The sequence below is a fragment of the Pleurodeles waltl genome, chromosome 5, assembly GCF_031143425.1.
Source record: "Pleurodeles waltl isolate 20211129_DDA chromosome 5, aPleWal1.hap1.20221129, whole genome shotgun sequence".
Taxonomy (NCBI): Eukaryota; Metazoa; Chordata; class Amphibia; order Caudata; family Salamandridae; genus Pleurodeles; species Pleurodeles waltl.
The window spans coordinates 1,049,553,361-1,049,566,041 of record NC_090444.1 but is presented as its reverse complement, the minus strand read 5'-3'; the positions used below and the strand labels follow the sequence as shown (position 1 = coordinate 1,049,566,041).

The following is a 12,681-nucleotide window of genomic DNA, read 5'->3' as shown; positions in this document are numbered from 1 at the left end:
TGCTTGATGTTGCTCAGTAATCTGCAATTGCTCCTTCATCAGTGTTTGCAGGCTGTCATACTTTCAGAATGAAAGATGTGTTCTTGATGGCAACGGAAGCATATTCTGTTGGAAAACAGCCTGTTCTGATTTCAGCTATAGAACTGACGGAATCGGGTGCACATTGCCAACAGGCACATTGGAACTTTCTTGGCCAATAGAGCTACAACAAATCACCAAATTATTTCACAGCATCAGAAGCACTCTTCTGTTGTTCATTGAAGGCCTTTATAAGTGGGTAACCCCAGTACACGTGTGCCTTTGTTTCCTTCTCAATGGACATTCATCTTTAGAGCAGTGCTCAGTTAGAGGGAATCTGATGCAAAATTGTATATCGATGGAAGAACTAAAAAAAAAAGACAAATTGTGTATTAATTCTCTTTCATTGTAGCCCTGATAAGGTGATAATTTTATAGGTGTACTGCCCACCATGCACTTGTCTGCGGGTTTCAGTTTTAGAGAAAAAGGATTTGCAGTGTCTGTTTACAAGTAGTTAGATAATTATGGAAAACTATTTTTCTCCAATAGGCAAACAATCACCCGGAGATCAATGTGAAGCAGTTTATAGAGTGGATGCATTTGGAACCACAGTCAATGGTCTGGTTGCCTGTTCTGCACCGTGTGGCAGCTGCCGAGACAGCCAAACATCAAGCCAAGTGCAACATCTGCAAGGAGTGCCCTATCGTAGGCTTCCGGTAAGAGAAGCTGGAGCAGTGTATATGGGGTGAGGGGAAACTGAATCCATTCACGGGTGGGAAGCAGTTTGTCATTGTTGCTTTGCTAGTGGCAGTGTATTCTCAAGGTGAGCTTATGAACTTAATGCAACTCTCTCAGTGTTCTCAAATGTTCTTCTTTGTGTACCTTCCCATATTTTTGTTTACTTACTGAACATATTTGTAAGTTTTTGCGAAGCCTTTTAGTTGTTTCCACCCTGTCATGCTTTCTCTAAGGATGTTATTATACTGGAATATATCAAAGGGAGGGAAAGTGTTGACAGAACATTAAGTGCTTTTGCCAGTTGTTCAAGAAACATTGCCTACAAAGATTAGGAGTAACTTATGCCACCTGAAGGCTACTATCAGCATGTCCGTACAAAGAGGTTACTCATTTGTTTGAGAAGCAGTGCTTAATTTGTGCTAGCACTCACATTTGAGGACTGGGAGTGAGTTTTCATCATCAGACTTTGAACCCTAACAGGACAGTTAAAGTCAGAAAGTGGTGAAAGAGGAGGAGGAGAACGCAGTAACGGAATAAGAAAACATAGATGACAAAGAACCTCCAAGAGTGAGATAAAAAGAAAAAAGTTTAGGTTGGGAAAAAAGAATTATGACCTGAAATCAAGATTAGGACGTCTTGGGATTTGCCCCCAACAGCAGCAAGCTCCTGAGAAAAACATAGGGCCTCTGCACTTATTTTTACTTTTTATTTATTACAAATTAAACCTCAACAGGCTCATTTCCTACAAATGCAAGCAAAGCCTTGCACAACCTCAGTCCCTTCTACTGCAAAAATCTCACAAACCTACCAGATACCTTGGAGCCGCCGGACTCCGAATCACAAAGATCCCCCGCATACGCAGATCCAGCAGCTGCACCTGCTCCTGTCTCGCTCCCAAACCCTGGAAAGACCCGTCCTTGCACATCAGCTCTAACTCCTCAGTTCTTGAATTTCACATGAGACTGAAGACTTGGCTCTTCACCTAATTCTCAGCCCTGGAATAGGTCCACAACGAGCATGCTTCCAGTGCCAGGATTCTCTCCCGAGCACACACATAACATAACAGGGTATTTAAAGTGGATCGAAGTAGATTTAATGTGTAAAATTGGTTATCGGTTGTGTAAGGGAGAAAAATGAGCTTAAGTGGCTCACTTGAGCCTGCAAAAGTAGGGTGTGTGCAAGGGCTTTTTATCCTAGAGTGTTTTGTCTCTCAGTATTAGATATTTTGAAGAATGGTCTAGTCTTCTCAAGCTGATTGTGGAGTTGGCAAAGAATGGGTGGAATGTACCACAATCCCCTGAAATTCACAGACTTGCTAGTGATTTCAGCCTAAGGGTATTGCTGACGGTTCTGATTAGAGTAATGTATTACAGTATATAATGCATAGCAAAACCATATATAACAGTAGTTGTGCTCTTCATTCAGAGGCTTCTAATTATGTACTCACTCTCAACATTCCACTGAATATGCTAATAAGTTACTCATTACATACTGTTTAGTAATTTTCCTTTTAAGGTAATTTCTTTTGTTTTGCTCTGCATATTTCTTTTCTCAAAATACCATCTCTTGTGTTGCTTTCCATGTACACCAGTTGTGGTGCATTTGTGGTTCACATGTATTGTTCTGGGTAATAGTGTCAACAGTAGATAAGCTATTTTCTGCAGAACCTTTTCAGTCTGTGATGTATAATGCCTGTGGGACTTTTTATCCACATGCTTGTAATTGTCCTTAGAGATATTATTAACCATTACAAAGGTTTCACTATGAAAACATAGGGCCTGATTTAGAACTTGGTGGATGAGTTACTCCTTCACAGCTATGATGGATTTCACGTCTGAAGAAATATAAATCCCATTATATGCTATGGGATTTATATTTTGGCAGACAGGAAATCTGTCACAATTGTGACGGAGTAACTTGTCTGTCATTTTCTAAATCAGACCCAAAGACTTCTGTCCCCACATTTGACTTTACTGCAACTGGAACTTATATTTGTTTTTGAGGAGAAAACTCTGCCTTTGAGTGTCTCCTGATTCTAATGGTTTCGTACAGTACCAGAATATGGAAGTTTTAATATGGCATGGATGCAGAGGTGGCATTGAATTGAGATCTTTTAGTACAGGAAAGTAAACACAATATCTTATGGATGGTGATAATGCCCTGCTACATGGCCTCCCTGTCCCTACCTCGCCTCCCCACCGCTTACTTGCATCGTATAGACTGCCATACATCTCATCTAGGACCTGGTGAAATATTGTATCGCACCCATCTTTTTTGGGGAATAAAAAAACAGCTACATCTTTTACAATGCCATCATGACCAGCACCCTGCTTATCTTGCAGGCAAACTCACTATCTCTTTTAGCTCTCAGCAGTAGTGCAACCAAGATACCATCAGTCTGAAGACCAAAAAGTGTAAAAAATAAATAAAATGAAGGCAGCAGTCTTTTTTCCATCTATGCACCCCGGATCTGGAATACAATTTTCGAATCCATCAGGACCAACCCAACCTCAATTTAAGAAAGAGTTGAAGAGACACCCCTTTAACTGACACTACACCACAATGTAGTAACATTACACTTCTGCTCCCAGAACCTAGCTACCTCTCCTATCACTTACTGATTGAATGCTAGCTTTTGAGACTGTTCATTGCTCTGCTACCTTTTCGCTAGGTTTGCACTATGCAAATACTCCAAGAATACATAGAAACGTTCAATATTTCCAGACAACCATCCAATAGTGTCTGCGAAATTAAACAAAATGAACATTAGCAGCAATAAAACCTTATTCTTTTTGTGTTTTATGTCCCTGGTAGAGAAGACTTCTCTTCGACACTTCCACATGTTTTCATGGGCACCTCCATAGTGTTGAACCTGCTGCCACTAAAGATGGTTATTTGTCCTTTCTAGTGTCCCCTTTTCCCCTCAGTTTCTTTCTTTTCCGGCAGTGCTGCAATGTGACATCATTGTTATCGCAATCTGAAGATTTTCATGAGCAGTACCTCTGCACGCCACCAGGTGGTGTCGATCAGCTCCACATGTGTCGGCTCCATAAGTGATGTCGTGGCCCATATATAGGCACCACCTAGGCGCACCACAGTAGTTCTTTTCTTTACACGCCAGCCAGTGCTGATCCAGAGAAGAGCTACCCCTCAGTCATTTTTTTGACTAGCTTTTTTCAACATTTTGTCTCTAGGTTTTGAGTTTTTCCTTCTGGTGTGTAGGCATGTCATCTAGGAAGACAGGATTCAATCCCTGTGCAGCCTTTTACCGGCCAATGTTGGTGATGGACCACCATCATGTCTGCCTGTGATGTCTGGAGCGCTATCATGACTCGAAGCAGAGCTCTGATTGCCCTGCCATGCACCCAAAGGCTTTGATGGAGCGGTCTCTTAGGCTCATTGCAGCCCATCAGGTGACTCCATGCAAATCAATGTCCTGGTCAAGGGGAAGGTCCCAGGACAGGTCGCAGAGCCCGAAGTTGTCTTTGTCCCACTCCAAGTCCTCGGGACCATTTGGTAAGTCGAGGCACAAGAAGAAGCACATTTTGTAGAAGAGGTCTTCAACCTCGCCTCCTCTGTCAGCTGACGAGACAAGGGAGTGTTGAAATTGAAGGCCTGGTTCCTCAAAGCCTGCACCTGGGCTGACTCCACGCCTCCCCGACTTTCTAGGAGCCAGAGCATCCCCCGCCCTACAGAAGGAGTTTTAAGAGGCGATGCACCTCATTTTTGGGTGTCCCTGCCCCTTCGATGCACATTCTGGTCCGCACGGTCACAAGGGGCCCTATCTGGTTCAGTGCCAGCAGTTTCGGCCTCGGCTCCTGTGGGTCCCCAAGGATCCATTCTTGGATCCTGACCAGAGCTGGTCATGCCAACTCAACCTTCCCCGGTGCCGGTCCTGATATTGATGCTCCTGGCACCCTCCCCGTTGTGATCTAACATGGAGGGGAGGGGCTTGATGGACCCTGCTCAATACCAGCCCTACTCAGAAGAACCTACTATGGACTTGTGTGAGGACCTGGGTGAAGCCAGTGGACTGGTTACTTCTCCAGATACTTGTCTGCTTTTCCCCCTACTGTGGCTACAGAGGAGGAAACATTATGTGCGATGGTGGAGTAGAGGGCAGTGGAGGTCCTTGACCATCAGTTGCCCTCGGTGTCAGTCCAAACTAACATCTTGACACAGGTGTTGCAACCAAGAGTTTTCTCATCAGAACCCCCTACTCCTGTTCAATGACACCCTTACGGACGTCTTGTTGGTGACTTGGTCCAAACCCAACACGGGCTTCTGTGAATAGGACAATCACCCGCAGTCACTGCCCCACCTTAGGGGACCCAAACTTCCGCACCAAACACCCTACCCCAGAGAGCTTGGTGGTCAAAGCTGCAACATCCCAAGGTGCATTCCCTATTGCCCCCTGTTAGAAATGGGGTCTCTAGTTGGCAGTCGGTTTGCACCCTGTCCAAGTAGGGACCCTCACTCTAGTCAGGATAAGGGAGATACCCACTCAGATAACCCCGGCTCACCCCCTTGGTAGCTTGGCACAAGCAGTCAGGCTTATCTCAGAAGCAATGTGTAAAGCATTGGCACATAACACACAGTAATAAGTGAAAACACTACAAAAGGACACCACACCAGTTTTAGAAAAATAGCCAATATTTATCTATATAAAACAAGACCAAATACGATAAAAAAATCCAACATACAGTAATAAAAATATATGAATGCTGCAAGATGTACTTAACAATACAGTTCCTTGAAGTCGATAACTCCACCTGGGGCTATCACGGCGTCGTGAACAACAAGACCAAAAGTTCAGGCTGGTCTCGGCGTCGCGGGCCAGCTGCGGTGTGGGGAAGACCCACAACCAGTACCTTGGATTCGCAGGGCGTCGTGATCCCCACGGTGAGCTCCGGAGAGCGCGTCGGTGGCAGAGTCGTCGGGCCCTTGAAGTCACACACAACGGGGATCGAACTCCGGGATGATGAAACCAGGTGCGCTGGCGGGGATGGCGTCGGGGCTGCGGTGCGAAGCGGGACGTTGCAATGTGCGGTGCCCACAGGTCACAGTGCAGGCAGCGGCTCGGTGATGGCGTCCAGCGGCGTCGGTGAGACCAGGGCTGCAGTGTGAAGCGGGGCGGTGCAATGTGCGGTGTCCACAGGTCACGGTGCAGGCAGCTGCGTCGTCGTTGCGGAAGCACTGTCGTCGGTAGACCCAAGCCAGTGGTGCGGGACGGAACAGTGCTTCATGACCCTCACGAGCCACGGTGCAGGCAAGGATGCCTGGTGATGACACTGGAGCTGATGGTGCTGGCGTCGGTGGACCGGGGCTGTGGTGCGGGACGGGACGGTGCTTCGTGCTCCTCACGAGCGGTGTCCACAGGCCACGGTGCAGGCAGCGGCGCCGGTGTCAGCAGGGGCGACAACGTCAGGGATGCCCAGGCTGCGGTGTGATGACGGCGTTGGTGAGACCAGGGTCGCGGTGCGAGCAGCAGCTCGGTGAAGTCGTCTGATGACGGCGTTGGTGAGACCAGGGTCGCGGTGCGAAGCGGGGCAATGCGACTCCGTGCGGCGTCGGCAGGTCACGGTGCAGGCCAGCGGTGTCGTCGGGGCGTCACAGTGGTTTCTCCTCTTCAACAGCACAAAACACACAGTTCCCAGTGCTGCAGGTCGAGGAAACTGAAGTCTTTGGTGTCCCTGAGACGTCCAACAGGAGGCAAGCTCTACTCCAAGCCCTTGGAGAACTTTCTCAAGCAGGACACACAGCAAAGTTCACCATTTGCACTCTTTTCAGGTAGAAGCAGCAACTGCAGGCCAGTCCAGCAAAGCAACACAGCAAAGGGACAGTACTCCTCCAGCTCTTCTCCTGGGCAGAGGTTCCTCTTGATTCCAGAAAGATTCTAAAAGTCTGGGGTTTTGGGTCTGCTTCTTATACCCAGTTCTACCTTTGAAGTTTGCAAACTTCAAAGCAAAGTCTCAAGTGTTTGCAAGATCCTTCCTTGTCCTGGCCAGGCCCCAGACACTCACCAGGGGGTCGGAGACAGCATTGTGTGAGGGCAGGCACAGTCCTTTCAGGTGTGAGTGACCACTCCTCCCCTCCAGCACAGATGGCTAATCAAGATATGCAGGCTACACCCCAGCCCCCTTTGTGTCACTGTCTAGAGGAGAAGTGTGAACAGCCCAACTGTCAAACTGACCCAGACAGGGAATCCACAAACAGGCAGAGTCACAGAATGGATTAAGCAAGAAAATGCCTACTTTCTAAAAGTGGCATTTTCAAACGCACAATCTTAAAATCAACCTTACTAAAAGATGTATTTTTAAATTGTGAGCTCAGAGACCCCAAACTCCCCATGTCCATCCGCTCCCAAAGGGGATCTACTCTACACTTTAATCAGATTTGAAGGTAGCCCCCATGATAACCTATGAAAGGGACAGGCCTTGCAACAGTGAAAAAAGAATTTAGCAATATTTCACTGTCAGGACATATAAAACACATTACTATATGTCCTACCTTAACCATACACTGCACCCTGCCCTTGGGGCTACCTAGGGCCTACCTTAGGGGTGCCTTACATGTAGGAAAAGGGAAGGTTTAGGAGTGGCAAGTGGGTACACTTTCCAAGTCAAAGTTAAAGTCAAAACTGCACACACAGACACTGCAGTGGCAGGTCTGAGACATGATTACAGAGCTACTTATGTGGGTGGCACAACCAGTGGTGCCGGCCCTCTAGTAGCATTTGATTTACAGGCCCTGGGCACCTCTAGTCCACTTTACAAGGGACTTACCAGTAAATCAAATATGCCAATTATAGATACACCAATCCACAGTACAATTTATATGGGGAGCACTTGCACTTTAGCACTTATTAGCAGTGGTAAAGTGCGCAGAAACAATACACCAGCAAAAACAGAGTCCAAAACCAGGAGGTCAGAAGGCAAAAAGACAGGGGAGACACGCCAAAAAGCTGCCAGGTCTAACACCCCCCCAAGCCCTCTTCTCCCTGGAAAGGGAATCCAAAAGGCTGGACTCTTTGGGGAAAAAGTTGTTTTCTTCTGCCAGTCTTGCATTGCATCTGTGGATACCACATGCTTTTTGAGCTGTTACTTCCACACTTTATGGGACATGGTTGCACAAGTGCTGCCACACGTCTTGGAGGAGGCCCGGGCTGTACTCTCTCAGGCTGTTGCAGATGGGAGAGATGCAGCAAAGTTCACAATTGAATGTGGACTCAGCAAGACTGACTCACAGGACATCACCCCTGGTTGCAGACACCCATCTGGGGATGTCCAAGCTTCCGGTAATGTCCAAGCTTCCCTCATGGACATGCCCTTCAATGGCATCTGTCTCTTTGGAGACGAGGCAGATTGGGCGCTGGAGTGCTTCAAGGACTTTCTGGGTGCGGCCAAGTCTTTGGGCCTCTCGGCCACCCTTTGTCATCTCCAATCTGCCTTTCACTCCTTTCATGACTATGGGAGGGTCTTCCAGCCGTGCCACTTTCCTCGCAGCCACTGAGCCACGCATTCTTTTCAGCTTCGGCATGGCTGAGGGCACAGTACCCACAGGTCTCGTGGGTCAGGTAGCCAGGAGTATGGTCAGGACACCACACGTCCCAGCAGCAGCAGCCTCCAAGCCTTCCTAATCTGCCCCTTTACCATCATAGGTACCTAGTTTGCAGCAGCAGTCACCATAACCTGTCCCACTAGGAGTCCATAACATTGAACAGGTGGGTGTTGCAGCTTGTCCGAACGGCTACTCCCTCCCCTTCGAGGCTACCCCTCCTCATGCCATTCTCACAATTGGTAGACAGAGGACCACCTGTTCCTTCTCCGTGAGGAAGTCGCAGCTCTCTTGGCCAAGGAAGCCAAAGAGAGGGTTCCTGTGCCAGACGTAGGCTGTGGTTACTATTCCCGCTACTTTCTGGTTCCCAAGGAGGACAAGGGCCTTCATCTTATTTTAGATCTTTAAACCCTCAACCTCTTCCTCAAGAAGGAGAAATTCAAAATGCTTACGTTGGCTCAGGTCTTGTCTGGGCTGGACCTAGGAGACTGGATGGTAGCATTGGACTTGCAGGATGCATATTTCCACATTCCCATTTTGCCTGCCTACAGATGTTACCTGTGGTGTGTGGTAGGCCACAAGCACTTTCCTTTAATTGTACTTCCCTCTGGCCTGACAAGCGCCCCTCTGGCATTCACCAAGGTGATGGCAGTGGTCGCAGCTCATCTGTGGGGTTCACAGGTGCCAGTCTTCGCCTAACTCGACGACTGGCTGTTGACAGCAAGCTCTTCCCAGGCTGTTGTCTCCACCTCCATACTAAGGTGGACCTGCTGCATTCACTTAGGTTCCCTATCAACATGCCAAAGTCACACTTGACTCCCTCTCAGATGCTCCCCTTTATCAGAACTGTTCTGGACATGGTGCAGTTTCAGGCATATCCTCCCAAACGGAGATTCCAGGATATTCAGGCTATGATACTGATGTTCTAGCCTCTATCCTGGACTTCTGTGAGAAGGACTCTGAGGCTGCTGGGCCTCATGGCCTCCTGCATCCTGCTAGTGACACATGCCCATTGGCATGTGCAGGCGCTGCAGTGGGACGTGAAGTTCTAGTGGGCACAGCATCAGAGGAATCTCGCTGAACTGCGAAAGACCTGCAGTGGTGGCTAACAAAGCGCCACTGGGTCAGAGCCACAACCCCTATCCCTTCCCCAACCTGATCTCACATTCGTGACAGATGGTCACTCCGGGGATGGGACGGCCGTCTGAGAGAGGTGGAGATCAGAGGAGTCTGGTCTCTGGCAGAAGCGGAACTCCATATCAACTTGCTGGAGCTTCAAGCGAACCGACTGGCAATAAAAGCCTTTCTACCATCCATCAAGGAAAGGCTAGTTCAGGTGTTCATGGTCAACACCACCGCCATGTGGTATTACAACAAAAATGTTTGGTGGGGTTGTAGGCCCTTTGTCAAGAAGTCCTGCATCTCTGGACTTGGGTGAAACAACAAGACGTATCCCTGGTTGCTTAACACCTGACAAGCTCTCAGAACGCCAGGACAGACAAGCTCAGCTGTCAATGCCTAGCAGATCACAAATGGCATCTCCAACCAGAGCATTTGCAGGGTCTCTTTCAGCAGTGGGTAGAGCCTTGATTAGATCTGTTCGCCTCTGCCGAAAACGTGCATTGTCAGCAGTTTTGCACGCTGGAGTTTCCAAGACAGCTGTTGCTGAGAGATGCTTTTTGACTCGAGTGGAGCTCAGGTCTCCTGTACCCCTTCCTTCTCATACCAATTCTGCCCAGAGTTCTCAAGCAGATCAGGAACTATCAGACCCAAGTCATTCTTGTGCCTCTGGACTCGGCACGGAGAGTCTGGTATCCTGAGCTATTAAGCATGGCCCTCAGTCCTCCTATCAGGCTGCCCCTTCGGGTGGATCTTCTGTTGCAGTAGCAGGGCTAGAATCTTCACCTCAACCTGTCCAATCTCCACCTTCTTGCATGGAGATTGAGTGGCGGCAGTTTACAGCTTTCAACGTTCCTCCTGAAGTCTGTCAAGTTATTCAGGCAGCCAGGCATCCCTCCACTAAGATGGTATATGCCTGCCATTGAAAGAAATTTGTGGAGTGCAGAGAAACATGTTGATCCTCTTTCTGTCCCCCTTTCTCAAGTCTTACTCTTTATTCTTTTTTTTGCCCAGCAGGGTTCTGCTCTGGGCACTTTTAAGAACAGTCTATCTTCTGTTTCTGCCTTCTTGCGGCTGCCTGACCAACCCTCCATGTTCAAGTCCCCTATTGAACATAGGTTCCTCAAGGGTAATGTTCATCGCTTCTCTCCTTTACCATTTACAATGCCTCAGTGGGATCTCAGTCTGGTCTTAAAATTCTTATTGTGTGCTCCCTTCGAGCCTCTCCACAATTATCCCCTCATGCTTCTGACACTCAAAACAGTCTTCCTTGTGGCAATTACATCTGCACACACATTGCCTGAGCTGCAGACCTTATCATTTAAGCTGCATTACCTCTCTGTCTACCCATGACAAAGTGGTCTTTCACACAAGGGCCTCCTTTCTACCACAAGTTGTCATCCCATTTCATATAGGCCAGTCATCATCATCATCAAAAATACTTTATTCGATTGACTAAAACAATCATAAAAGCAGATAATTCATATTAAAAACATCACTCAATATATCACATTGCCTACCTTTTTTGCTCCTCCACATCCCTATAAAGAAGTGGAGCAACTCCACCTTCTGTACCCACAAAATAGCGTTGTTCTACCTTGACCGCACAAAAGTTTTCCTGGTGGACGACCAACTCTTCGTTGGGTATGTTGGTATGAAGAAAGGTTGAGCAGACGCAGACCATCTCTAGATGGATTGTTCTCTTCATTAAAGTCTGCTGCACATTGGCCAAGAAGCAACCTCCTGAAGGCTTGTGAGCTCACTCCACCAGAGCTAAAGCTGCGACCACTGAGTTAGCAAACAAAGTTCTGGTCCTGGACAACTGCCAGGCAGGAACGTGGGCATCTTTGCACACGTTTACCGAACACTACTGCATGCACACTGAGACCTGTAGAGATGAGCAATTTGCCTGTTCGGACCTGCAGGACTTCCTTGTTTGAAATTGGTCCGCAGACCCACTCTATGGAGGTATTGCTTGGGTATCTATTCAAAGAAAAGGAATCTGCGGCTAGAAGTCTCTATCAGCTGAACAAGGTACTTACCTTTGGTAATGCATTATCTGGTAGAGACTATAGCTGCAGACTGCTTACCAACCCATCCATCCTCCCCACTCTGCGAACAGATTTCTAGATATAGGACTGACACTTTCAGGGCCATAGTTCACACCAGGGGTCAGTGCACTTCATGGCTCTGTGGTTCTGGTGTGGAAAGTTGTGAAAAGTAACTGACGTCAGCGTGCCTGGGTGACTCCTATATAGGTACTGCAACGTCACTTCTGGTGCGGCTGATGACGCACGCAGAGCCGATAAGCGCCACCTGACAGTACGCAGGGATATTGCTCACGAAAATCTTCCAGATCTAGTCTGACACCTGAGAAATTCAAAGGTAAAGAATCTGCAGCTAGATATAGTCTCTATCATATAAAGTGTTACCAAAGGTAAGTAACATGCCTGCAGCCACATCTTGCTGTATCTGACTTTTGTACAAAGATAATTTTACTAAATTTGACAGTTCTTACACCGGGTGACTGTTATGACATCAGTGAGATCAAAAATATTGTCAACTGCAGTACTCGTTAAATATGTGCAGCTCTGTGTTTTAACAGGCAGCTGCCCCCACCACACCTCTTCTAAATCCTTAGTGTGCCTGTTTGTGAAGATTACTCGGGGATGGGACTCAGGACACAAAATATAACATAGTATTATACATAGGTATTTATCTACCAGAAATGTTTTATGTGTGTGGCCCATATCACAAATGTCGTGGCAAAATGGTTGAAGAACCACTGCATCCGAAATTATCTATTCCGCATGACAAGGTAATTGCTTGGCATATATGACTGCACTATTTCGAGTTTTGATCTGTGGAATGGAAAATAACTCCAGAAGTAGATGTTTGTACACCTTTTCTTGCATGTTTCCCCTCACTCCTGGAGAATTCTGCATGCAGAAAGAACCCAGAAGTGCTGCTCTTTAGTGCAAAACGTAATCCCAATTCGGGCAGAAAACCAGAGATTTATTTTTCACTTATAATGAGGACACATAATCCGAGCGATGTCACAGATAATTTGAGTTTTCACTCTCAATTTGTATACTGTCACTTTGAACTCATTGACGGAAAACGACCCTTGTTCTGTTTTCTGTATTGTACAACCAGTGTAGAGTGAATACCCAAGCAGCGGATGAGTCAGTTGCTTGTAACTGGCTGGACATTCTGGGAAAATTTGTGAAGAGTGAAGGATTGGGTCTG

The 12,681-nt window shown here is 47.3% G+C and overlaps 1 protein-coding gene across 7 annotated transcripts in view; it reads left to right on the top strand.

Annotated features, from left to right (window-relative positions):
* UTRN (utrophin) overlaps positions 1–12,681 on the top strand; it is a 1,374,288-nt gene that overhangs the window by 1,176,187 nt on the left and 185,420 nt on the right. For all 7 annotated transcript variants that reach the window (XM_069235249.1, XM_069235248.1, XM_069235247.1 and 4 more), the window contains one exon: positions 568–734. In XM_069235249.1, coding sequence (XP_069091350.1) covers positions 568–734 — 167 coding nt within the window. The remainder of the gene's footprint in view (positions 1–567; positions 735–12,681) is intronic.